This window comes from Sceloporus undulatus, chromosome 5 (genome assembly GCF_019175285.1).
Source record: "Sceloporus undulatus isolate JIND9_A2432 ecotype Alabama chromosome 5, SceUnd_v1.1, whole genome shotgun sequence".
Classification (NCBI taxonomy): domain Eukaryota; kingdom Metazoa; phylum Chordata; class Lepidosauria; order Squamata; family Phrynosomatidae; genus Sceloporus; species Sceloporus undulatus.
Genome location: NC_056526.1, coordinates 82,551,614 through 82,579,495, shown reverse-complemented (window position 1 = coordinate 82,579,495; position 27,882 = coordinate 82,551,614). Strand labels below are relative to the sequence as shown.

General features: G+C 37.2%; 1 protein-coding gene across 1 annotated transcript; it reads right to left on the bottom strand.

The window, feature by feature from the left end:
• Window positions 1–34: 34 nt before the first annotated feature.
• On the bottom strand, window positions 35–27,882 carry SLC26A4 (solute carrier family 26 member 4). Its single transcript, XM_042468679.1, has 20 exons — window positions 27,723–27,882; window positions 27,429–27,568; window positions 26,357–26,467; window positions 25,301–25,485; window positions 23,390–23,554; window positions 20,490–20,642; window positions 20,313–20,395; window positions 18,831–18,978; window positions 17,303–17,416; window positions 11,660–11,737; window positions 11,350–11,445; window positions 9,358–9,464; window positions 7,997–8,066; window positions 7,267–7,359; window positions 6,851–6,946; window positions 5,762–5,992; window positions 4,223–4,277; window positions 3,329–3,474; window positions 2,456–2,536; window positions 35–861 (listed from the first exon to the last, which is right to left on the bottom strand). Exons 1-20 carry the CDS (start codon window positions 27,875–27,877, stop codon window positions 838–840), a joined length of 2,331 nt encoding a protein of 776 aa, XP_042324613.1. The 5' UTR covers window positions 27,878–27,882; the 3' UTR covers window positions 35–837.

Here is a 27,882-nt window from a genome sequence, read left to right as displayed (position 1 = left end):
CAAATCTTTATTTTATAAAACTGATATTGTGAAGTTATGGAGAAACATACAAACAGTATCCCCTCGACATTCATTCTGTTAATGAATCTACCCAAATACCCATGATATCTTTTTTATATATATAATAAGGCACTAGTAAGACTAATAGTCTTTATCAGGTACACAAATGTCAGATCTTCCAAGAAAGCAATGGGTTTGGTGTGCAATAATTGATTTTATGGATGTATTTATAGTTAATATAAATACCATTCATATATTTTATCAATATTTTTATGTTCACAATGTCAAGATATTGTTTTTTCACTGAAGAATATAGTTTCTTTCTGTATAAAGTATTGCATTCCTATTAGTCATAAATAGTGTTGCCCTTCTGGCAGTAGCACCTAGAGGTACCCCTGAGAAATAAAGAAGTCACATTCGCGTTGGCAGTGTACAAAGAGTCTAGATTATCCTTGCAAGTCGTAACAAGTTCATTCTTTTTTTTCTTTTCTTCTCTCTCTTTCTTCCTCTTTACTTACTTGCTGGTTATATATGTGAAAGTAACACTGAGTGAGAAAGACAGTTACACATGTCTCCTTCTTCAGAAGCTAATCCGCATTTCTGCTGTAGTTATGATGAAATTGCTTTCCATTTTGCCAGGTTTGATTTGCCGGGTTTTGATTTTTGAGCAGGTTTATTAAATAATTTTAATCAGACATAATATGCAAACAGAGAAATTAGCATCAGACACATCTGTAGTATAAGTTAAATGTTTCTTTCTGGTGGAAAGTAAAACTGCTTCAAATAGCGTATGTTTGCCACAGAGTTCACAAATGTGATAATTTCAGTAGCCTTTCCTCATGAAGCAAGCCTTCGCATGGCCTAGTAAAAGAAAGTTTTAAAAGAAATGAAAAAAATTATTTCTGAAATTAAAACTCTTTATTTCAAAATCTTTGCAATTATGTCTTTATACAGTCAAGATAGCATGTTTTGATAAAAGTACACCCCTATTAGAACCACATATAAATAATGTATCAATTGGTATGATTTCCCCCAGAAAATCCTATTGAGTTTACTCTGATGAAAGTGCTGCTGTGTTGTTAGAGATCCTATTAAACCTTTTTAAAGTCTGTGGTTTGTAGATAAGCCTGGAATTACTTCAGCAGATGATTCATAGAAGTTACTGGAATATGTTGACCCACTGAGAAAAAATGGGCTATCTGAGAGACAGTGTAAGGCAGGAGCAATTTCCCTATATCAAAATTTCGTATTTGAGTAATGCATTTCTGTGAAGTGGGAAATCATTCAAGGTTATCCAGTCTGTTTGCAAATTAAACCTTGTACATTTTATATAATTTTAAAAAAAGAATTTAAAATTTAGGTATTTTAAACAAAATTACAGTGTATACTCATGTATAAGTCTAGACATTTTAGTCAAGAAATTGACCCAAAAAAAAAAATGGGTCAACTTATCCATGGATAAATATAACTGCTTCACTTTAACTCTTATCAAAAAAGGAATCATCCCCTTCTCTGAGTAGAGTTATAAAAAGTGAGACCTTAAAGGCTCGACAGATGGGGAGAAAGTGGCAGTGAGACGCCACCCCTTTCTGCCCCAAACAGAGGCCTCAGCAACCAAACGATGCGGCCTCCATGAGGCATAAAAATAACTTGCCATTGGAGACCATGCTCACACTGATGATGTACGTGCTGAACGACACCGTTTGGATGCTGCACCGTGCATACATCAACATGGTGGCCCCCGTGTGGATGGGGGCAAGCCATGATGGCGCTTGGACAGCGTGGTAGGGCCCGGGAGCGTGCGGACACTCCACTCTTCCAAGCCCTAAAATCAGCCCCAGGTCGGCACATAGCACCAGTCTGTACCAGGCCTTAGCCTGTCCCAAGAGTCCCTAAAAGAAGCATTGACCCTCTCTACTCTCTGCACCACTTTGACCTTTTTGAATGCCTGGGAAAATGACAGTGGTGGCAGCTCTTAGGTACTTTCCCTCAAATGAGTGCTGAGAGGAACTGGGGTTTAAAGGATTTGAATAAGACAGTTGTGTATGTCAACTTTTCTGAGTTAAAATCAGGCAAAATTATCAAATTAAAATTGAAGGCTATAATCATTACTAGCATTCAGTCACCACTTCATTCTTTTTGACGTGTGCATTTTTTTAGACCGTTTGTGCTTGGTCACCTGCCCCAACCATCACAAAGCCACCGTTTACTGTAGTTCTCTCCTCATCCATCCAGCCTTTAGGGTGAGCACAAACAGTTATGTCTACCATAGTTTTCTAAACTCTCTGGCATCATTTTCCCTTGCTTCATCCTTTACACCTTTGGTTACATGCCCCTATGTTTTACCCTTGACTTATCCATGGGTCATATCAAAATCCATAATTTTGGCCCTAAAACCTGTCCTGAACTTATGCATGAGGTCAACTTATAGTTGAGTTTATATGGTAAACCATACCTCTTCCTGAACATCAAGTTCTTCATGATGGGGTGTTTCTATTAATTCCATTGGTTCCTTTGACTCCTGCATCAGTGAAATCTGAACAAAATGGTTAAACATTGTTATAATTCTGTATACAGAAAGTGTACCATACTGCAGTAGTTGATAATGTATTGTTAAAGAGCCAAGTGTAATTATTGAGTTGTTTTTAATTGCAACTCTACTGTTACTCATTCTAAATATTAATTAAATAACTGTTGATATATGATATATATGGATAGATATTCTAATCCAAATAAAACCAATGATACTTTCAACTCTACTGTTACTCATTCTAAATATTAATTAAATAACTGTTGATATGATATATATATGGATAAATATATAGCCATAAATCTTATTGCTAATCCCAACTACAGTAGCCCCACTGAAGCAAAGGGATATGTTTCAGTGTTTCAAAATTCAGTGAATCTACTTGCAGCTAAAACTACCAATTGGATTTAGGCCACAGATTAGAAAATGTGACAAAAGGTGTGTCAAAATTATAAATTGTAATTACTTATCAGGCATCTAAAAAGAAAATTTTAGTACTGATGGAGGCTCTGTGTGTGTTTCCATCTTCAGAAGATGTACAACTTTATAACTTTCTACAAACAAGGTTGCATGATTTTTATTACTGCCAATTTACTTTTCCTACTGCCAGATCCTGGTCCAGATCCTACACTGTCACAAAGAATCCTCCAGTCTAAAGAAATCAGTGAGTAGGATGCACTAGGAAGGAGGGCTTGAGAAAGCATTGTTCAGTAAATGAAACTACTAAGTGGGGTAGAAGTTAGGCTTCAAGCTGTTATAAGCAAGTGAATAAAAACAAAACAATATTTGTGTCCCTACCTTTTCAAATATAGGGTCCTGGATGTCTCTGTGCATGATCTGATTCTGTATGTGGAGTACAGCATCATGGACAGTCAGGAAAAACATTTCTTTTTTAATATTATCATCAAAAAAGGCACAGTGTTCCAGTGTTTTGATAATGTGGTCTGAAGAGGGGGGAAATAAAGCAACATTTTAAAAATAGCAAAAACAATATGCACACAGACACACTACAGTTTATTAAGGCCAAAAGCAGACGGAGGAGAAAAGCTGGCTCACCCCGGGATTTCCCAAGTCACACTGAGAACCCACTGTACTGCCAGCTCCCACAGTGGGCCAACAATTGACACATGGTCCACACCATTCCCTTCCCGCTGCTTGGACAGACCTGCCATAACGAAGCAATCGCAGCTGTACTGTGCCATTATTTTTTCTGTTCTGCTGCAAACACATACATGAGTGTATGGATGCGCCATCAGTAGCAGCCAATCGTCTTCCTTGTCCTGCCCAAATGGCAGCCCACTGGATGGCCCACATGGCCATTTGCTCAACTGCATGATCCATTGACTGCCCATACGGCTCATCAATGTGCCCAGTGACACATTGGCACAGCACGCACCTGTCCAGCCATGACTCCCTCCCATAAATATTCCCTTTCCCCTATGGCCTCTTGTTGGACCAGCCAGTTTGTTAATGTTTTTAATGTTATTAAATCTAGTTTATTGTTAGTAATACATGTGGAAGATGGTTATGTTTCTATTCCATGAATGGTAAAAGCAACCTGAAAATCTTTTTAACTGGACATAACAAGAATGTCCACACTAAGGATTTGGTTTGTACTCCACTTTCTCCCATGCACTTTCTCTTCAGTTCTGAATGTGATCTGTTGTCCATTAGGGGTAGATATATATTTACCTAGGTGCGATGCAATGTATACTTTCACATCAATCCTCTCAAACTCCTTGAGGATCTGAAAAGAAAAGAATTGGGTTTATCTGAAATGTATTCTTAACCTACCTACCCTTTTTAATTTTTAATTTTTTTCAAATGTAAATTATATTACTGAAGTCACTACATCCATTTTGCTGAATTTAAACCTAGTGTAAAATCCTGTCTAAATGTATGATTTAAATTAACGTAAATAGGAAATATAAAAATACTAAATATAAATATACTGGCTTTGCTTTAATCATGAATAAATGTCTATTCTGGTTGAAATAGAGGGTATGGATTACTCTAGATATTCAGTTCACTTCTTGTTTGAAAAAAGAACTTTCCTAGAGCTAAAATGGTATTTTTTGCCTAAGAAGCAAAAAAATTGCAAAATTGTCCCTCATACTCTCTAGGATGTATAGGAAGCCACTTTGGGCAACTCAAAATTAACCTAGAGAACTAATGCAGATTTTTTGGCAGGGGACATGCTAGACATGCCGCTATTAATGTTAGACTCTCAAACTGTGGGGCAGGACACCTGGGGGGCATGAGAGTGGCTCAAGGGGGGGGGGCAAAATAAGGCTCTGATCCCCTCTCCTTTTCCTCTTCTTCTCAGTTTTTTTCTCCTGGAAGGGGGGAGTGAAATGCAAGAGGGGTGTTTGGAACCTCTGCCTTGGAAAGGATGAGAAGGAGGATAAGGAGAGCTATTTCCTTATAAAATGTTAAAATATGAATATACATGGACATGTGAATGAGAATCTGTACTCTAAACAAACAAAGTATTTTTATTCATATACTAAGTTGGGAGAGGCATGATGTCCCAAAGTAGATGTAAAGGGGAGTCACAAGGGTAAAAAAAAAATGTGAACCACCATTTTAGAAGGATTTAGTCTTCCATTTCCCTGACCCTCCCTGCAGTCTCAATCCCAGTCAAACACCTGCAGTTGGGAAGAAAAGGTTCCACTGCTGCAAATGGAGGTTTGATCTCCAATGTCAATGAAAACCATGGAAGAGAATTGCAATCCAGATTAAACTCCTATACCCCTTATCATGTCCCTAGTCAGCTTTAATGGTACAGTGGAACCTTGTTGTGCAATGGGGTTTGGTTCCAGCACCCCCCGTGAATAACAAAATCTGTGGATGCTCAAGTCTCATTAAATACAATGGCATAATAAAATAATGTCCCTTATATAAAATGAAAAATCAAGGTTTGCTAATTGGAATTTATACTTTTTTGGAATATTCTCAAGATGTGGATGCTTGAATCCGTGGATAAAAAATCCATGGATAAGAAGAGCAAACTGTATTAACAAGAGAGAAATAGCACATTAATTTACTGCTTACATGAAGAATATTACATGTACCATAACTTCCATTTCAGAGTGCTAATAGAAAGGCATTTCAATGTTTACTATATATTTTGACTGAAGTGCATGCATGCTTTTGTTGTCCATCAATTACAGGATTCCATAAATGCTGGCTAGATTTGTTCTCACTATGGCTATGGTGAAATAGGCTTACCGTTTTTATTACTCTCACTGCTACTACATCCAAAAAGGATACCGCTCCAAAATCAAAAATTAAACTGTGAAGAGGCACTTTGGGGACATTGACTTTGACTGGGAGTTCTGAATTCCAGTCCACTTGGATTTCTACTTCCTTAGTTGGAATGTCAAAATCAGTAGGATCTTCTGGGTCCTCATCAGGTTCAAAAGCTTCATTGGTAGTACCAAAATCACTGATGATACCATTCTAATCAGAACATAGACATAATATATTCAGTTTATTAGTTATTAACCAAGAAATAAAGTTGTGAATTTTTTCTGATGATAAAATGTTTTTAATAAGCTTTCTGGAAACTAACCTTTCATATTTTATCTGTGCCCTGATTTCACACGCACTAACTTCATTAGAAATAAGATTAAGGCCAATTGTTCAGTTGTCTAATAGTGCAATTTAGGCACATAGCACAGAAAATATAAATATATGAAGTGCATATAAGAAATACATTTACTGTAATATATTTAATTCTATTAGGCAGAAAGAAAAGGGATCGGGGCCTCAAATTACACTGAGTGTAAGTTTTATGAGCTTGCATAAGCAGTTATCCAATGTTTCCTTATGCACTCTCTGCAGTTAATATGAGTTTTCGGAACCAGTTGCTCCATGCTTACTATATTATCTCCTTCCAACTTTTCCAGCCCTTGCAAAGACTTCTTTCTGGCTCTTCTGTCCAAACTCTATCTTGTCTTGAAAGGAAGATGAAGCTCACACAAATATGTGTGATATAAAGTTTTCCTTCAGAAAATCTCTTTGACTGTCACAGACAGATAATCTTCCTCTTACAGCACTACTTTTTAATACAAGCAATGAAAAATGCTAGTATATATATTATCCTAACCATATAGTACACTACAGACATGTACAAAATTCTGATTTGTCACTTCCTGATCAGATTTTCTGTATGCTACAAGCAGTAGTAATATATTGCTACATACTTCATTGTAAAAGAAAATAAAATTAGATGTGGATCTCATGTATACAGTATGTATTGAAATAAAAGTGTTTCTCAAAGGTGAGTAGAATAGAAACGGGAAACTGATACATTACCTTTGTTGCCCTTAATTTTCCCTTCTTGATCAGTTTTTGTATCTTTCGCAGAGCTTTAAGCCTTTTGTTATAGACCCGCATGGCATCAAATCCAACCTGCAGATAATAGATTTGAAAAAAGGTATTCTACTATTGGTTTTCCAGGTTTCTGCAAGAAGAAACATACTGGCCATAGTCAGTTAATATCAATGGGATTGAGTCCACTGTCATTTATTTATAATACTGTAATCATATTCTTTCTTCCATCATGGAATTCAAGGATGCATAGATGGAGTTCTCAGGCAATTTCCCATCCAGGGACTGGTGAGAAGCACATTTGGCAGACTTCACTGCCTCCTGTGCCTGGGGGTTGCACACTATTGTAGATTGTAGATAGTATAAACCACAAATATTCTGAAATATCATAAATTACTCACAGTTGATTTGAGACTGCTTCTCAAGCCATCAATGTTAGCATAAAAAATAGGACTTGAAAATCTGAGAATCTTCACTCCTTCTGGTTCAGTAACCTATTGTGAAAATCATTTTCAGTTGAAATAAGCATGAATTTTGTGGATGTTCTTGCCATTCTGTCTATTATGGATTGCTAAACCAGCTCTCTTCCCATCTTGATCCTGTTTAGCCACCCTGATTGATACACAAATCTTTTTCACTTGATGTCTTCCCTGACAGCTCTTATGTCCACAAGTCTCCCATTTCAGTTATATACTTAAAACAGTTACCTTCCTCTCACTCTAAGATTAAATACAGGGTGAGGTATAACACAGTCAGAAAAGCTATTGTCATTTATCTCATAGAATTCACATGACAGAGACTCAGAATAGCAATTCTTTCAGAATGCATTTACTGATGCAGCAAAGGCATGTAGAAATGAATTAATTGTAGCTAATGAATTAATTGTAGCTACTTCAATAATGGGTTCTTATAACAGAAACTAAAAAAATCATAGCACTGTGGCATGCTTCATGCTGCAGTTAATTCCACTCTGGCCAAAATGTCTTCTTTGTGACCGTTGTAAAAAACTAAGAAATTAGCCTATAGACAATTTTGCCCTTCAAATGCATTTCAGCCAACTTTGGATGAAACCTTAATGCAATACTCTGTGTGTGTGTTTGTGTGAAATATTAACTTGTTGTAAAGTCTTACATGTTTGTATTCTTTGATGCTTTTATATAGGTCTGTCCCAGGAATGCTGCCAAGGCTACCCCAGGAGGGACTGGCAAAAAAACCAAAAGGACATAATTGGTTAAAGTACAAGTACAATCTTAAATTATACAGAACAATTTGTTACAAGCCAGTGTTAGCTGAGCTGTGATTAATCTTACGACCTGTGAACCAGATAATAAAGAACAGAGAAGGCTAATTGGTTTCTATTGTGCTAATTGTCAAGAGATTAATTCAGAAGCAGAATGGTCCTTAAACTTGCTTGATTGGAGGACCACTAATCTAAGTTGCTTGTTCTTTGTGGCCCACCGCATTCGCTTATCTTGTGGTCAGCCATGAGAAAAGATATTTGAAATACCTCAGCATTAAAGGTTAACTTTTGCCTTCTGTATTTATGATATAAGTCATACATACAAAGCAGGGAGAATCATCCATTCGTTCCTTGACCCTTTTTCATCTCAGTGTATTAGTTTATGCACATAACAGAATCAATGAATAAAGTTTTCCCTAGACTGTCTTGTTCCCTTCCAGACTAGAATTCTGCCTCATAAAAAAGTAGGATGTCAGGCTGAACATCTTTATTTCTGGCACATTACTTTTCTGTATGTAAATAAATGGAAGAAATGTGTACGTAACGTATGTCTGTATCTAAGCATCAGAGCATGTAGTTCATAAAAGTACTGTTTCTAAGCTCTGGTAAATATGGGGGGGGGGGGAGATGCAATTCTAAGGTCCAAATGGATTAACCCATATAAATCTTTCCAAAGAAACAGAGGGATGACTGTGATTCAACTGAACACCTGTACAATTCCATTGTGAACATGTCAGAGCTGGCCTAGCTGAAGAAGCCTTATGTTTTTCATTTTAAACTGAGAAGTGGAATGCCTATATATGATACAATAGAAACATCAGAGAAACATCTGATGCTTCAACATTATTCTCTCTCTCTCTCTCTCTCTCTCTCTCTTGTGATAGCAAGGAATCCCCAGAACAACTATTGGACTAGTTATGTTTAAATATTAACCACAAAACTGATTATACTGATCACAATCAGGGGTGAGTCTAGTACTCATTATTATACTCTGGCTCTCAATATTAGTTTATTGTGATTTTAAGTGTTTTAAAATGTGGTGGTCTCATTTTATCCAAAGCCAGCATGGTTTATTGGCTTGAATGACTCATAATGGATATAATTACAGGCTGATGCGGTCATGAAGTAATTGTGGCTCTGCATGTTCATATAATAGGAGAACCCTAAAACCTTGAGTGAATCCTTTAATTTTATTTATGTATTTTACTGGCATGTAAAAATTCAGAAACTGACTTGTGTCTGTGATACTTACAATTGAACCCTCAATACAACAGTTAGCAACGCAAACACCAGTCCAGCAAGTAATCCCAAATCCAGTCCAAGGATAATGGATGCTATACATGTGAATACCCAGATCATCTGGAAAATGAGTAACAAGAAAAGGAGAAACTGTTTGATGGGTCTCACAGAATGTAGCCTTATTCCTACTGAGATGGTAAACATGTGCCTGACTGAGGTGTACTGCTCCTTACAGCAGCAGATCTGCCTATGATTAAAATCTCTTTCATAGGCTTGGCAGAACCAGGAGGAATGGTCAGATGGTTGCCCCCAGCCCTCTTGAGACTGCCTTTCCTCTTCTATTAATCATGCACATGGCTCTTCCCATTGTTAGAGGTAACCAACACAACAAGCATATTGTTTTATTACTATGGTTATTATAGTATAAAAATATACTTAAAGTTGAAAAATGGCAAGCAAAACCCCCAAACCTCCCCAATGTCTCCCAACATTTTATAAGTAACAAATAATTATTTATCTCACTAAAAATCCAACAAGTTTAAAGGCAGTTACACCACTGTTCAAAATTAATATCACTGTCCCACACCATTACCCCTCAAAGTAAGAAGAAATGTTATTTCAAAGTGGTGGTAGTAACACTACTTTCTCCTCTTTCAAACTTGTTTGCGGGGAGGCCCTATCCAGACTGAGCTTTATCACACTAGCGAGATCCCACAAGAAAATGGGAGTTAAATGAGAGTTCAGTTAAATTCAAATTTAAAAAGAACTTGCTAATTTGGAAAGTTTATCGCACTAATTGCTGCTAAAACAAAATAATGTGAAGTTAATCTGCAGTTAGAGTGGAGGAAACCAGTAGCTTTTTAAAATTGGTTTGTTCCCAATTTAAAAAGCTGCTGGTTTCCTCTGTTTTAACTGCAGATTAATTTTACATTATTTCATGTTAATTGTGACGTTGTGTGATAAACTTTGGGCATTTCTGGGTTATCTTCACATTATATCGTGTTTAACTCCTGTTTTCCCACAGGATCTCACTAGTGTGATAAACTCCTCTGACAGAAGACATTTATAGGACAAAAAAGAGGATTTGAGATTGCTGTCACTGATTGTATGGAGGAGTGGCCCACACTTGAGGACAAAGATAAGCCTGAACCTGCCCTTTTCTACAAAAACAAAACAGAAAAATCCCGTCATGTACAAATCTAGCATGTTGCAAAATGAATTCTAATCTAGCCATCTTCCTAGCATGCTACTTTCAATGTGCAAAGAGGTGCAGTGGCATCACTAGAATCGGCGTCACCCAGTGTGGTAACTCATGGTGTCACCCCCCCGACTGACGTCCTCCCATCCCACACCATACAAAAGTAATGTATTTTGTACTAATGTTACTTATAAATCATAATTCCCATATTTCAATGAATGTAATGGCAATAGATGTGAGATAAACAACTAAAAAAGTAAAACTATGCTTTTAAATTGTAATATCATAAGCACAACCTAAATGTATTTACATGTACATTATTTCATGTTGTTAAAATTAAAATTTATTAATATGTGTTGTTTTTAAATAAAAATTTTAAATAATTTTTTAAAATTTAAAATATAAAATAAAAAATCAGTTATTTTTAAATTTTAAAACCGCCACAATCATATCAGCTGTCCACCTAAACTTTCACATTTTGCAAACAAAATAAGTGCCAAGTACACTGGAAGGCCACATTAGAAAAAGCCAGAATATGTCCATCATTTCAACAAAGCAACAAGAAACTCTTTTTGACACCTCTATTTCTTGGATCTTCAGTGGTCAGAAACTTTCTCTAATAATCAATAATGATAGCCTTGTAGATGGCTGAACTTGTTCAGTACAACAGATTACTTCCCCGCACCCAGTTACCTGAGGATCTCATCTATTATTTATTAAATGAAATGAAAGGGAGATGATAGGGTTGAGCTAATTTAAAATATCAATAATCTGCAGATTTATGAATAAAAACATTAAAGAACTCACAGCATCTGCCTTGCTTTGCCTCCACAAGCGAGGGACATCAAATATTTGCATGAACATCCCTTTCAAGTTGGCAATAACCACAGCGGCCAAGACAGACTGCAAACAGAGAAAGAGGCATAAACTGCATTATTCAAGGAGGAAAGCTCCAAAGTACTGTATGCATATTTGTATGTCACCCCATTTGGGAGAAGAGAGACAGGAAGAGAAAAGAGGTTTTTTTTCTTTATGAGCAAGAAATCTAAGTAGGCAGTGAAAAATGAAGTGACCTCAGTACTGTGAAAAACAACAACGATAACAATAACAACAGTACCTTTTGCAAAGGTTCCAGCAGTTTTCCTAAAGCAACAATGGCAATGAGTACAATTGCAGCTGAAATAATTCCAGCAATCTGAAAAAGAGATGTATTGGATAATAAAGGGGAAAAGTTAAAAACCTGCATTAGACTATTTTCAGTGTAGACAAACTCATCAGAAGCAACTTGTATAAAACCCAAGTAGCACAGTGTTAATTTAAAAATGTGTGGATATTTTAATTAGCTTTCAAGTGGCTGGGGCATATTCTTATGTGCTTTTTAATTCTCTGCCTGTTGAAAACACAACAAAGATATACTGTCCAATTTCCCTTGAGAGGCATTTCCACATTTGGGTGCTGCTACAGAATATGCCCTGTCTCGTAATAATAATAATAATAATAATAATAATAATAATAATAATAATAATTATTATTATTATTATTATTATTTATTTCTATTTACCGCCTCTGCCTACAGATTGAGGTGGGATCACAACAAAATTACATACAATCATACAAATTCCAACCATTAAAGTTCTCTTAAAATAACCCTCCTATAACACAATAACACAATATAATACAATACAATATCCACTGATATAAATTCTCAAGGTGGTGGGACACACAACAGAACCTCCTCTGCAGATTACAAATTCCAGGCAAGGTCACATATATCCTGGCTCCTGGTCACATAGAGCACTATAGATCAAAGCCAGGAATGTGTTTCCTACCTACCTGTCTACCTACTTGCAATTGTCCCCCCCCCCCTTTTTTTTTTTTTTTTTTTTTTTTTTTTTTTTTTTTTTTTGGCAATGATTACTGAATAGGAAGGTATTAATGTGGTCTGAGCACTCCTTTCAAAAGCCCAGGTCCACACTTGGTCTTGTCCCTGTTGTAAGCTTATACAATACACAATTGTTACTCTCAACTAGAGTAGCATACCCTCCAACTGCCCCAGTTTGGGAGGGACAGCCCCAGTTAATCTTCTGCTGCCCTACTTTCTCAGCTGCCTTTAAACTGTTCCAGTTTCTCTCTCCTTCTCCCACTTTCATTCTTTCTCTTCAGTTTATTTCAATTTCTACATAATTTACACTGAATTAACTCAGCAGGCAGAAAAGAAGAGGAGGAAATACAGTCTTGCCCTAAACTCAGTGCATAAATTCCAGGTTTACTATGCTTAAAACTGTAGTTTTGTGTTCATCCTCTTTTCTAACTTTTGCCTCTTGTTTCCTGACCATATCCTTTTCTTCCCACTCTGATGTGGCCTCATATGTCCCAGTTTTTATCTGTGAAATACTGGACAGTATGAAGTAGATCTAATGAACCAGTAGGAATCTGGTAAGTTGGGACATATTTGCCTTCCATTGAGTGAACAGCTCTATTCTAGTCAAGATAAACAATTGGTTTGAGGTCTCAGATTTTGAATTTTTAGTAAAACATTCACATTACTACCTCAAAATCTCTCTTGATGTAGAGCTCTGACATATAGGTTACTGCAAACACAAAATAGGCTCCAATAGATATGTCTCTCTCTGTGTGTGTAAGTGCCTTCAAGTTAACTCTTTACATATAGAGAAACTATTGCATTTTCTTGGGCAAAGAATAGTCACAGGTAGTTTGCCATTGCCTTCCCCTGAAATATAGCTTACAGCACCTAGTATTCTTTGGCAGTCCCTCATCCAAATACTAACCAGGCTTGACCCTGCAAGCAGTCCTACATGACATGAAAAGAAACAGCCACTTCAAATTAGAGATTCTGGCTGCTGTTAAGAGTACCAGAATAACAGGAAAGATAATGGTGGCTGGGGAATTCTTGGAGTTATAGTGCCAAAAGAGTAATTTTTCCAAGCTCTGCATAGCCAGATATAAGCCAAGAGGCACAATGCAGCAAGTTTTCCTGTGAAGGCCCTATTTACATGAATTAAGACAGCTCCAGTTTATTTAAACAAGGCTTGCCAATGATAACTTTCTGGTTGGTTGTTCCCCATATTATTCAGTGCACCTTGGGTGCTATTTTGATTTTCTACAAACATGGCTCAGTAGATTTTGACCTTTTCAGTCAGTTCATAGGAGGTTGCTTTTGTTCTCTCTTCCATCCTCTGACAATTGCTTGCATATTACAAATGGGGCATCTGGGTCATTATCTCTCAAAACTACATTTTATTTCATAGATCAATGCATGCTATTTTGGTGTGGATCAGGTGATGGTGTGCAACAGGAATAGGGGACATGGTTCTCTGGAAGCTGTTGGGTTGTAACTTCTTCTTCTTTGTTGTTTTCGGTCTTGTTAATAGCTAACAAGTCAGACTCAGATTATGGTGACCCTATGAATGCGAGACCTCCAAGATGCCCTGTTATCAACAGCCTTGCTCAGGTCTTTCACACTCAGGGCTGTAGATTTCTTGAGTTTACTTATCTGGAATGTAGTCTTCCTCTTTTCCTACTACCTTCTACCTTAGTAAAAATTAATGCCTTTTCTAGTGAGTCATGTCTTTTCATGGTATGGCCAAAGCACAATAGTCTAGTTTAGTCATCTAGGGAGAGTTCAGGCTTGATTTGCTTTGGGACGCATTCATTTGTCTTTTTAGCTGTCCACAGTATCCATAGAACTCTTCTCCAGCACCACATTTCAAATGAGTTGACTTTCTTCCTACCAGATTTCACCACAGTCCAGCTTTCACAACCATACATAAAAGCTGGAAATACAGTGGCATGGATAATGCTAACTTCAGTATTCAGTAATAGATCTTGGCATGTTAGGATCTTGTCTACTTCCTTTGCAACTGCCCTTCCAAGTCCTGGTCTTCTTTTGAATTCTTGACAGCAGTTTCTATTCTCATTAATGACTGAGCTAAGGTACAGAAAATCTTTAACTATTTCCATGACATCATTATCTACTTTAAAGTTATATAAGTTGTCGGTGGTCACTGTTTTTACTTTCTTATTGTTCAACTGTAAATCTGCCTTTGCACTTTCTTCCTTGACTTTCTTCAATAATTCTTCCAAATCTTTGCTATTTCCTGCTAGTAGTATGATGCCATCTGCCTATTTTAAATTGTTGATGTTCCTTCCTCCAATTTTTATGCCTCCTGAGTCTAATCCAGCTTTACGTATGATACATTCAACATACAAGTTAAACAAACAGGTTAATAAAATACAGCCTTGTCTGATGAAACCATTCTTTTTCTCTGTATTGTATCCTGATGCCTCTTGTCCTGAGTACAGGTTACACATCAGGACAGTCAAATATTGTGGCACATCTATTCCTTTAAGAGCGATACATAGTTTTTCATGATCAACACAATCAAAGGCTCTGATATAATCTGAAAAGCACAGGCTGATTTTCTTTTGAAATTCTTTGATGTTCTACATTATCCATTGTATTTTTGCAATATGATCCCTGGTGCCTCTTCCTTTTTCAAACCCAGTTGGACATCTGGCATTTCTCATTTCATATATGTTAAAATTATTTGTTGTAGAAATAAATGTAAGCATCACTTTGTTTGCATGGGAGATTAATGCAATATGCCTGTGGTTACTGCAATCCCTTTTTGGGGGACTGGAATATATGGTCCACAAAAATCTGTGGGGCATTATTTTGTTTTCTATATTTATTGACAGATTTTAGTTAGAACTAGTGCAGATTCTGTCTCTGTAGTGTTTTCTGAAACCCATGTCATTTGGAAATAATTCTATTTCTCCATCTTCTAACCTGATGGTAACCTCTTGGCCTTAGTAGAGGTTATGCAACAGGGCAACCAAATGTTGTGTTGCATCCATATCTTTTAAAACAATTCATAGTTTTTCAGGATCTACAGAATCAAAGGCTTTGCTATAATCTATAAAGCACAGACTGATTCTCTTCTGAAATTCTTTGGTGCACTCCATCATCCAATGTATGTTTGAAACTTCTATCCTCCCTTGTAATTGCCTTGGCCAGCTGGGGCAATGAGAGCTGCAGTCCAATAGTATTGGGAGGATTACATATCCCTCACACTGATCTTTTTTCAGCAGCATACTTTTACATTATTTTTGTTTGTTTGTTTGTTTGTTTGATATCCTTCATAGGACCCAAGACAGCTAATCAATAAAATAAATAAATAGATAGATAGATAGATAGATACATTTCTTCTTAAAAGTAATGTTGACAGAGGTCCAATAAACACTGCAGAAATAATCCAGTTTGAGACTGCTTCAATTTTTATGGCTCAGTGCTAGGGAATTCTGGGAACTGTAGCTTTATGAGATATTGAGCCTTCTCCATCAAAGAGCTCTGATGCTACAATAAACTACAATTCTTAGGATTCCCTAGCACTAAGACAGGGCGCTTAAAGCGGTCTCAAACTGGATTATTTCTGCAGTGTATTTTGGACCAGAGACTAACACATTAAAATCAGCTAAATGATGGATTAAAATGTAAAATTGATAACAAAAAGGACAATTTAATTACATTTATTTCTTAATGAATGTGACTGACTCAGTCTGAATAGTGTATTCCTATTAACGTTTCTCCAGAATTAAATTCTTAAGAGTCAAGTAATTTTACATTACTCGGTTAATTTTTAAATCAAAGCCTAGTTTTCTTGGATTTTTAAAAAATCTAATTTAAGGACATGCAGTTACAAGGAGTAACAGCAGCTTGGAAGAGTGGTGATCTTCTTTGTATCCAGAAGGGCCTATTTTGTTTTATACTGAATGACAGAGGCTTCTCATCTGTTCCAGAAAACTAAATTTCAAAGTTCTTAATTCTGAGACATTTGCTGTAATCCATGTGAAAATCATTAAACTAAAGGAAATGGCAGGATGAGGGGATAGGAATACAAGGGAGGGAGAAAGAGCTTTTTGCAAGTGAATGAGAAATGGGGTTTTCAAAAATGCATGCAGCTGTTTCTTTTCTCCAAACTGAAAACAGAGGCATGAGAGGATAGGATTTTTCACCTTTTTCTGCTAAGGCTTTTAGTATAGAAATATAATGTGAATATAAAGACAAACATAAAATGAACATGCTTAAAAGTCTCCCTTTCAATTTAATTGTAATTGAATTTGATTTTTTAAAAAACTCATTAACAATTGATTTGATATGTTACTGTTAACACTAGGTTTCCCATTTCTAAGAAGTAAGTTTTGTTGAGTTCAGCAGGGCTCTGGTATTGCAGCCATAGGCAGGCTGATGGAATAAAACCGTTCTCTATGAATGCAACAGTTATGTCCACTGGACCTTATGTTAGTACTGGAAATATGAACTCTAATCCAGTCAAACTGCAGTTGTAAATAAAGAGGTACGTAACATGGGAAGACTAAACAGAACTAACAGCTCAATCTCATATATCTGTAAATCTCGTTGTGTATAATAAGGGATCTTCCTCCTCAATATGGGAGTTTAAAAATGCAGTCCAAAAGGGTGATAGGAAAGAGGTAACGCCTATCCTTTCTTAAGAGATTCAAATAATGGAGTTGTTACTGCCTGATAAGTGATAGTACTTAGTGAGGAAGTTTTATCTCTTTTTAAGTTTCTCACTCGTTAGATTTTAGGCCAAACAAGAAATAACCTAATTAGATTTGAGCCCTTTTGCCCCAAAATGTCAGCAACAACATTGGTTATAGGGAGATTTCACAGAAAGGCTGTATGAGTGATCTTTTAATTCTTGGCTAAGTGAGTTACCTGGGTTTTTCCACCAGTGCTTTCCTGGACTGCTGTGCGAGACAGAGCAGTAGTTGCAGCAAAACATGAAAAAGCTCCTGAAAAAAGATTACTGATCCCAAAGGCAATAAACTCCTAGAAGATTAGAAATTGGTGTGATAAAAAAAATTAAAAATGCAACAAGTAAATTATATATTACATATAAATAAATACTATTTCCTCAGAGAAGTTCTGCAAGAAATTTTTAAAGCTGAATAAAAGAAGGAACTGTGGCTGGGCAGTGAATGTGATCTCAAGTAAAAAAAATCCTATGAAACAAATTTTATTTTAAGAGTATACATAGAATAGACTAGGAGCACATCACGATTGTCCAAGAAAGTCCCAGATTTTGTTCCTGCCTTTTCTGATTTTATTTTGGAGAGCCATACACATTTTATTCATCCCAGAATATTTTCTGTTGGATCTCAGTACTATCAGACACATTTTATACCCGCTCCCTAGGCCAGTTTATTTTAACTGCCATTTAAAATTAGAAAGAACAAGAACAAAATCTAGGACTTCTTGGATGCACTCCAAATTAAACCATATTAAAACAAACTGTACTTACTTATTCTCAAAATAATGAGCAATGTTTACTTTATTCCTCTCTCCCCAAAAACCTTACTCACTCATTGCTTCTTCTTTATCCAGCATCAGTTTACACTTACTTGTCATTCCGTCATTATCATCAACAATAATACTGTTAGAAACCTGTGTAGTTCTAGTCTATTTCTAGGTCTAACATCCTCCACAACCAGATCATCACCACATATTACAGTCACATTACCATAATTATGAAAGCAAGCAATGTTTAGTGTGTAAGACACACAATCATAATGCTTTACACATACAATACATTGCATTTTAGAATATTGTATTAACTATAAGAACAATCCCTTGTAGCAGTACCTGGCAATCTTAGCTTGTTATATTCACTGTTTCTTTTCTTACAAACATGAAACACAAATTTGGGATTGATGATTCCAAAAACAGCCACCCTTTTTGTTTCCTTGCTGTCCTTGTACTATTTAGTTTGGGAAATACATGATATGATACATAATCCCCTCAGCAACCAATCAATAAAACAGAATTGGGAAATGAGACTCACAGAAATGGTATCATGCAATATATTTCCTTAACTTCATATATTGTATGTACAGCGCTGTGTAAATTTACAGCGCTTTATAAATAAAGGTTAATAATAATAATAATAATAATAATAATAGTGAAGTGGTAGAGGAAGGGCTCAACACAGGTCTATTTACTATTGTTACTGGCAGCATAAAACGATTGTTCTTACGTCTAGTTGTGCCCTTGCTTTGAAATGGTTTAGTTTTTGCTTGAAACAAATGACTACACTGACTCTTTCCTGTCTCAGTACATGAACTATGTGACCTCAGATACAAGCATTCATATGACAGCTGACAAGCAGTATAATGCATGCTTGTCTCCATAGATATAATATTTAATTTACACCACTGTTGTTCAGAAAGAGCTTAGTCACACATACCTGGTTTCCATCAATAGCATAGTCATATTTGGTTGCATACACTTTACCTACGGACACAGCTATTGCATAAGCAACAATAGCAATGGAAAAGGCTGATGCTATCATGTCTCCAAACATGCTCACATCTGGAGGTGCAGGAGGCAGAAATCTTTAAAAGAAATTTAAGAACAGTATGAATTTACATGAGTTTGCATGTTTTCAGTAAATGCTATAGATATCGGCATTCTGAGCAAATTATTATTCTGTTCTTTTAGAGCATGTTCGTTCTTCACAATATAGGTGAAAAGTGTATTCAGTAGCCTTTCTCCCTGTGTTTATTTTTTGTTATTGCGAAAATCCCATTTTTTAATTTAGTGGGAGATAATGGAAGACAATAGTCACTTTTTGCCTTAAAAAATCCAGACAATGCACATGCTTTACTGTTTTATAATAGGAGCAGCATGATTTTAACTGTTCACCTAACACTCAGGCCTATCTAGCCTGACCTGCATGTGTTTGCCATATCATCTAAAACACAGTGTGGAAATATGTTGACTCCTATATGAAAACACTCAATAGCAATATCCCCACCCCCAAACTGCCAAATCTGCCTCCAACGGGCTTACTTCATACATAATATTACGCCAACACTATGTACATACTGTATATGTATAGGAAAATACATGACAGAATGGAATCTGGGTCTGTTCTCTCATTTACAGTCATTGGGCAAATCTGCCAAATGGCATTTTCCAACACATTGTTGTTGTTATGTGCTTTCAAGTCAAACCTAACTTGTAGTGACCTTATCATAGGGTTTCCTTGGCAAGATTTAATCAAAGGGTTGCACCCTTCTTCTAAGGGTGAGAGGGTGAAATTTGCCCAAGGTCACCCAGGGGATTTCTATAACTGAGCGGAGATTCAAACCCTGATCTCCTGAGTCCTTGTCTAATGCTCAGACCACTATACCACACTAGTTCTGTTTTTGCCCACCCTCACGAATGCTCATGTAGATAAACTATAATTAGTCAAATGGTCTTACTAGCAAAGCAGATTCTGCCATGGAAGCTCCTGATCCACCTGCAGAACCCTTGTTTGGTTTTCATTAATACCAGCTAGCATGAAGCCCTTGGATAAGTCATTCTGGGGTGTGTGGTGGCAGAAACAAGTCATATTAGAATCCATGGGATCTCAGGTTTCTCCATTGCCCCTGACATGATCCAGACCTGTCAGCTACCTCTATCTAGAGCTGACATAACTAATTTCTCCCCATTGCTTTCAGTAAATACAATCAACTGGAGAATCAAGCTGAATGATTCCAGATAAATCTGAACCTTGCTGGCACAAGCCAACACTATTTGGGATGCTGCAAAGGATCTACTACCCCATTCCTTCCTAGCCCCTGTTAGGATTGCTTTATGAACCATGCATTAGAACTTAAAATGTGGCTCTGCTCATCCATTTATTTTAATTAAGAGCATATACATAACAATCAATACTTACCCACTAGGAATACTTTTAACAATGCCTGCATTGTATTTTTTCTCCAGATCAGCTCCATATGAAATGCCAGTGGCTATTATTGTCTGGAATAAAAATAATTAACACTACGGATACAGAAGACAGGCATTGTCCTTCTGCCAGTTTGCTCCCTTGAGTTGCTTAAAGTTGTTGGCTTACCACAATCACTTCTATGGGAATAGGAACAGGGATCTTGTGTCTGAATCTATCATTTATTTCTTTTACCACCATACAGATGAAAATGGTCAGCAGCCCAGCAATAAGATCAGCAATGTTGGTCATTCCAATATTTTGAAATATTTCTATAAGGGTCTAAAAGGGGAAAATAAAAGAAATAGAAAAGACGATCTTTTCAAAGACACATACGTAAATATTGATATAGATAAGCTCAGAAAGTAATCTCTGCCCATTTATTGAGTTTATACTGCAGTCACATAGATTAGCCTAGTCCAACTTGGTGCCCTTCAACTATCCCTAACCAGCATTCAGGAAGTATATGAATAATAATCTAAAACAGGCAACAGGTGAGGAAAGCACAACAGAACCATTGGGCTCAAATAACAGGAAAAGGGATTTGGACCAAATCCTGTTTAGACATTTGCAGTATGCTAACTTGGGAGGGTTTTGGCCTTATTTTATAAACAACCAATTGCTTTCCAATGTTCAGACCTTTAACATATAAATAATTTTGCAGCTATGAATTCCAAAAAAAGAACCATTCACACACACACACACACAAAAAAGGTTTTGAGAAATCCCAAGATTTGTAAGCACAGTGTTTTTAAGGGAAGATGTCTATAAGGCAGAGAATCCCCAAACACCTCAGTGAAGATTGACAATGCTCTGTGGACACAGAATGCTAGTTGATTGTTGGGAAGATGGAAATGTAAAATAAAGGAGAGGGAAGGGAATTGAATATCTTGTAAGGGGCACAGCTACCTGCTTGAAATAGGAGCATTTCACTGCAATATTGTTAAGGGTTCCTCTTTTTCTAATAGTGAATTTGAGTGCTGAGTTATCATAACTTTATAGATAAAATGGGGCTATTGACAAGAGGTAATTAGGAGAATGTTTAGGGGAACCCCAAGGTTTACAGAAGTTGGAAAATATTTAGGGGAAATCCATGGGGGTGGCTCAACAAATAGTCCAATGAAGACTGGGCATGCTCAATGGCCACACACTGCTGACTGATAATTAGTTGGATGAGTCAGGACTCAGAAATGGAATGGAGTCATCCTCCTTTTCCAGGATATGCCCTACATTTCCACTTTCTATCCAGGAGGAGTTCCAAACTGTCCTCCATTTTGAGAATGACTAAATAGCATCTATGAGTATTTTCAGCTTTTATTTTGTGGTGCCTTGTTTCCATTGAGGTCAGGACATCTGGACACTCCAAATGGAGCATCCCCCCCAAAAAAGCCATGATTGGCTGGCTGGAACAATGAAAAGGAGCACTCCATGCTGCAACATTTTCTTGCAGGTTCCAATGACATATAAAATGATACACAAAGACACATGTAATTCATTTAATGTAAAATTAAGTTTCTTTGGGGCAATTCATATTATCTGAAGTTGTAGGTTGTTTGCTTTGTCTGACTTTGGCTGTATCTGCACTGCAGAAATAAACCAGTTTGACACTGCTTTCATGGGAGGGGTGGGAACATCAGTCAACTGCTTCCTGATTGACAGGTGAACAGAACCCTGTTGATTGTGGCAACTTCTGTATGTGCAGGGATTGTGAATATATAACAGCCATGGTTGTGCAACTGCCATTGAAGATTCCAATTTATATCTTTTAAATACAAAAGAGGCATTTGCACGTAGGGTTTTTGTTTTGTTTTAAAAGTAGTATTGTTGTTGTCATCATTGTGTTTTATTATTTATTATTTTATTTTTTAAAAAAGCTTTATTAATAATAAAACAGAAAAAATATTATTTTAATATAAAAGGGTTGCGTGACAGCCTAAGTTTTGTAATTTTGGCTTCCAGGGAGATTTCTAGCTTGATCTGTTCTAGGAGCCAATTGTTTTGTCTTTTTGGCTGTCCACAGTATCCTCAGCACTCTTCCCCAGCACCACATCTCAAATGATTTGATTTTGTTCCTATCTTGTTTCTTAACTGTCCAGCTCTCACATCCATACATGGTAATAGGGAATACAATGGCTTGTATAATTCTAACTTTCATGCTCAGTTGTATATCATTGCATTTTAGGATTGTTTCTAGTTCTTTCATTCACTCACCATTCTTAATCTCCAGTTAACAACAACAACAACAACAACAACAACATATATATATATATAATTTCATTGACTAGGGTGGATTTGCCTTGGGTCTAAACTGCACTGCAAAAATAATGCAGTTTGATACTGCTTTAACTGCCATAGCTTGGTGCTGTGGAATCCTGAGATTTGTACATTTGTTGTGGCACCAGAGCTCTCTGACAGAGAAGGCCAAATATTTCACAAAACTCCCAGAATTCCATAACACTAAGACATGGCAGTTAAAGTGATGACAAACTACGCTATTTCTCCAGTGCAGATTGGACCTCAAAAACTTGGTCCATATATATTGAGATAAATAATTAAGGGCTGATTGGGGTTAGGTTCTCCTGCCTACCTACAGTCCCCAATCCCCACCCCCATTAGCAATGGAGTGTAATGAAGTTTTCTAATAGGTCCCTAAATAATTTATCAACACATTAAATATTAATGGATCAATAATCTGTTTCATGGCCCCTCTGTTCCTCAATAGACCAGCAATATTAAGATTGACAGCCAACTACATGAAGGCTGTATGTTCTCCAACTGCTGTACATTACAGGTTGGATTAGGATAATTTTTATATATTAAATGTATGTAATTAGTGACCGAATAATTAGCATCTAGATTGTCTTCATCCCTATATGATTTCATGCATTGCATACAGTACAAAAGTTAGGAATCTGTAGTCCTATAATCTCCTATAGATCTTTTCTATATGAAATTGTTGAATTAGCTGGTAGAATGAAAGCTAAATGATTAAATGTCAGATAACAATTCTCAGTTTACAGCATACTTACATATATTATGGAAAGAACTCCATTGTAATTTGCAGTTGGAACATTTAAGACTATTTTCAGTTGTGAAACAAACACTTGGAATGCAGCTGCAGTTGTAAAACCTCCAACCAGCGGGTCAGCAAGATACCTCACAATGAAGCCAATCTGGAATACCCCAAACACCAGCTGGGGGAAAAAGAAGATGCATCAGGTGATCTCTTGAACAGTTATTGAAGCACACCTTTTTAATAGTTCAAAACTGAGACCTTTTACCACATAGTGATGCCAGATAATATTGTCTTTTTTCCTGGTATTCTGTTTGCCTCTCAGGACCAACTTAAATTTCACCATTGTGTATCTTATCAAGTTCCCAACAAAGTGTATGTGTGTGGGCAAGTCACACTCTCTCAGTTTCAGAGGATGGCAATGGCAAACCCCCTCTATAGAAACTTGCCACAAAAAGCCCATGATAGATTCACCTTAGATTTGTCATAAGTCGGAAAATGACTTCAAGGCACAAGACAACAACTACAAATGACCAGAAAGGCCTCCTAGGCCCTAAAAAAAGCGGCAGGTGAAATGCGGGCCCCTGCAACCCTGTTATTGTTGATGTGTACTTTCAAGTCATTTCCAATTTATGGCAACCATAAGGCAAACCTATCACAGGGTTTCCTTGGCAAAATTTGATCAAAGGAGGTTGCCATTGCTTTCCTCTGAGGCTGAGACAGTGTGATTTGCCCAAGGTCACTTAGTTGGTTTCCATGGCCAAGCTGGAAGTCAAACCCTGGTCTCCAGAGTCATAGTCCAAAGCTCAAACCCACTGCACCGCATTGGCTCCTGGCAACCCTAGAAGGCATAAGTCAGATTTTTATAACTGGAGTTTCAAAAGGACATGCATGTGCTGAGGGGCACACTGGGGCTCTTGGAGAGTCGCACTGGCCACACTCTGATGCCCTCCATATAGATTTAAAAAGTTGGAGGCAGGATGGAGACCCCTGCTCTGTGCCTAGGACTGAATGGAAGCCACCATGCACTACTTTCTAGAATCAGCTATTGAAGCACAGTGCCTCCCACTCTCAGCCAAGAGAACCAATTTGAAAGGATATTATGGTTGAAGGCACTGAAGGCTGCCATCAACCATGATCCAGAATAATTAGAGAGCTATACAGTCACCATCCTAACATAAACCATTCACCATACTTGAAAACATATGGAAATTGATCCTTCTAATCAGCATCCTTTAGGATTGCCTACAGCTGAAAGCCTTTGTCCATAAGGGAATAGTGGTGACCAACCAATATCTATTACTATCCTTGGGGCATTATAAGCAATATCACAGCCATCAGTTTATAAGGCTGTCAGGCTGGGTGCCCTCTTCTAAAACAATACTCACCATGTTCTGGAACTAATTGGTCAACCCTGTCTTGCTATACGCTATTAAGGAATAATATTTTGGGGTGAAATGTGGGAAATAAATCTAAAAAATAAAATCAACCAAGCAAAGAGATGGTAGGCGGCTCGTTTCCAAATAACATGTCCATGCCATTAGGCGTCAACAAATGAAGTGCATCCAACAAATATGGATCAGACAGAGATCCAGATACAACTCTAGACTGAACTATAGGATTAGTTCTATCCAGGTCAAGTCGGATACTAATAATAATAATAACTTTATTGCGGCCATTTGGCCAGCACAGTTGGATACTAGAAAAACATAATATTTTCCAAACATAAAAGAATATATAAGTGGAATTACTGAACTATGCAACATTGTGAACATGAATCAAGTAACATTAGTTCTAATGTATACTTTAAATTCTATTTGAGCATTACATGGATTATTATGACGCTGTTTTCTTCCTTTGTGTTATAGTTTTTTCAGTTATATAACAAATTATAAAACAACAAGACAGTTTTATCAAGTTGCCTTACCTGGATTATTCCCACCAAAAAGGTTACAGTACTTGAAATCAGTACTCTCTGTGCATCTCTGGATTCAGTGTCTATAAATGTTTTGTTCAGTCCTGTCAAGTTGCTGCTAACCACACGGAAATTTTCATCAGGTGCCATGCCCAATACTACTGAGCCCACCATTAAGCTGACCACAGGAAAAGGCCCTGTTGAAAGGAATTGCATATAAATGTGTGTGTATGTATGTACACATTTAAAATGCACACATTACTGTAGGCTGAATCTAGACTTAGATGCATGCAGCTGGACTGGCGGAAGCAGATTTACCCATGCTGCCCATCTGTGGATCCCATCCAGCCCTATTAAGTTACTACACAGACAGTGCTATTGAATGTGTCAGACTTTGACATAAGGAGGGTTGAATAGGAAGGGATCATGGGGGATCATGGGTGGGTGGCGGTGGCACTAGAGGGGCTACCAAGGAGCAGAGGGTGCAAGGAAAACTGCCTGGGCGTAAAATCTACATTCAACCCAATTTACTTAAAATGGCTAATGATAAAATAACTGTTTTTAAAAAGCATCTTGTGAGTTAAACATCACAGCTTCACAGGATACATTAATTAAATTCCATTTTGCCATACTTGTCAGAACCCGATGTTAGCTCGAGTTTCTGCATTCCATTTTCCTTGCTGTCTTATTATAATGATTGCACTCTTTCTCCAGCTGTCTGTAAACCTGAGTCATGCAGGCAATATGTAATAGTTGTTACTCAAAGATAGTAGCACCCTACTATTATTTTTGGGCCGAATAGCAGTGGACCAGATACTGTGTAAGTGTTCCAAAGTTCTAGCACTACCAAAAGAACCAGTCAAATATAGATATGTTTATGGATGCAGGCTATTTCGGGACATTCTCTGTGGAAAGATATAGACAAACAGGGGAGCTGCACAAAAAGACTACAACAATGTAAAAACCTACTAGAGCTATCTGGGTCTCCAGAAATAACTACCACAAAAAATACTAATCATGCTACAAGAAACAACTTAATATTAGTTAAAATGAAAAGTATACAATTACCAACTGAGATGTGTCGGGATGTTCCCAAGAAGAAATACGTCAAGATAGGGAAAAAAGCAGAGTACAGGCCATAACCAATTGGAACTCCAACGAGTAATGCATATGCCAAGCCTAAAAATACAAAATCAAAATACTCATTAATCTCCTAATGACTTTATAAGAGTTGACGTTCAGCTGTAATTAATAATTAAAAGTACACTTAGCTTTCTACACATGGATAATTCACATTTGTGTTTCACATCTGAGGTTTATTCACACATAGAAATCTGAATAGTCAGATTTTCAGCCTGATTTGATTAATTCATAATGAGAACTGAGTCCCCATCCTAACATCTTTAGGATTGCAAGTATGAAAATAAATTAGTCAAATAATTAAATATGGGCAATAAGAGCCAGCATGATGTATTGGTTTGAGAGTTGGTCTAGGACTCTGGAAGACCAAGGTTCAAATCTCCACTGGGCCGTAGAAACCCACTGGATAACCTTAGGCAAGTCACACACTCTCAGCCTCAAAAGAAAACAATGGCAAGCCCCCTCTGAACAAATCTTGCCAAGGAAACCCTGTGATAAGTTTGTCTTAGAGTTGCCATAAGTCAGACACGCCTTGAAGGTGCACAATAACAACAAAGCTGGGCAATCTTTAATGGCTAAGAAATGCCCAAGTGGTTGCCAAGTAGCCATGTTAGTCTGTTGAAAGGAAATCACTTTAAAAACTGACAAGTTTATTTGGCACAACCTTTTTTTGTATCCTTGTCCACTTCATCAGATGTATTGTACAATGAATGGGCTGCAGTTTTTGCACCTGACAAAGTATGGCTGGTGTTCAAGAAAACATACCCTGAATAAAACTTGTGAGTCTTTAAGACACTACAAGGATCTTTTATGTTTCTGTCCATGTGTTTTCACCTTTCTGGAGTGTGTTAATGAAAAAGTATGCATTGTTTATACTGTGGCAATGACCCATAACTGTAAAACATATTTTATATATCCATGACATAGTCTTATTTATTTCCTCTGTAAAACTAGATCAGTAGGATTAAAAAAAAAAAAGCTATATTTGGATCTCACTTACCTTGTAAAGTAGCCACAAGTCCAGTACTGACCCCAGATATTACATCGCTGAGAAGCCATTCTTTGACCCTGTACTTGGGCAGCCACTCCAGAATAGGAAAGAAGGTCTTGGTTATCTGAATGGCTTTCCTTCTTGAACAGCTGCCAAAGGACAAAATGTGACATTGCTAGTGTTACACCGTGAAATTGCTCCTGTTCCCCTACTATGGCCCACCTCTATTTGAGGCAAGATTCTTTCCATTGTGGACGAGGCTCTCCTTTCTCACCAGAAAGGTGTTGCCTGCCAGCCATTCACCTGCACGTTTTCTGGACTCGTTCCCGGAGTGTTTTGGGCACCACCAGTCTCCTTTCATTCTCCTCTTGGAAGTTCACCTCATTGTAGATCGGCCGGGCCACCACATAGCGACTGAAGTCCGGGAGGGCTCCCTCGGGCCCCCCACCTGCTGCCATGCTCC

Bases quoted from the DNA above. Each gene is read 5' to 3' on its own strand.
- SLC26A4 (XM_042468679.1), bottom strand. From the start codon at position 27,877: ATGGCAGCAGGTGGGGGGCCCGAGGGAGCCCTCCCGGACTTCAGTCGC. The intron at 18,979-20,312 runs GTAAGTATTGAT...TTTCTTTTAAAG, and splicing joins GTTAAAAGTATTCCTAGTGG to ATTTCTGCCTCCTGCACCTC. The intron at 7,360-7,996 runs GTAAGACTTTAC...TTTTCACAATAG, and splicing joins GCATCAAAGAATACAAACAT to GTTACTGAACCAGAAGGAGT.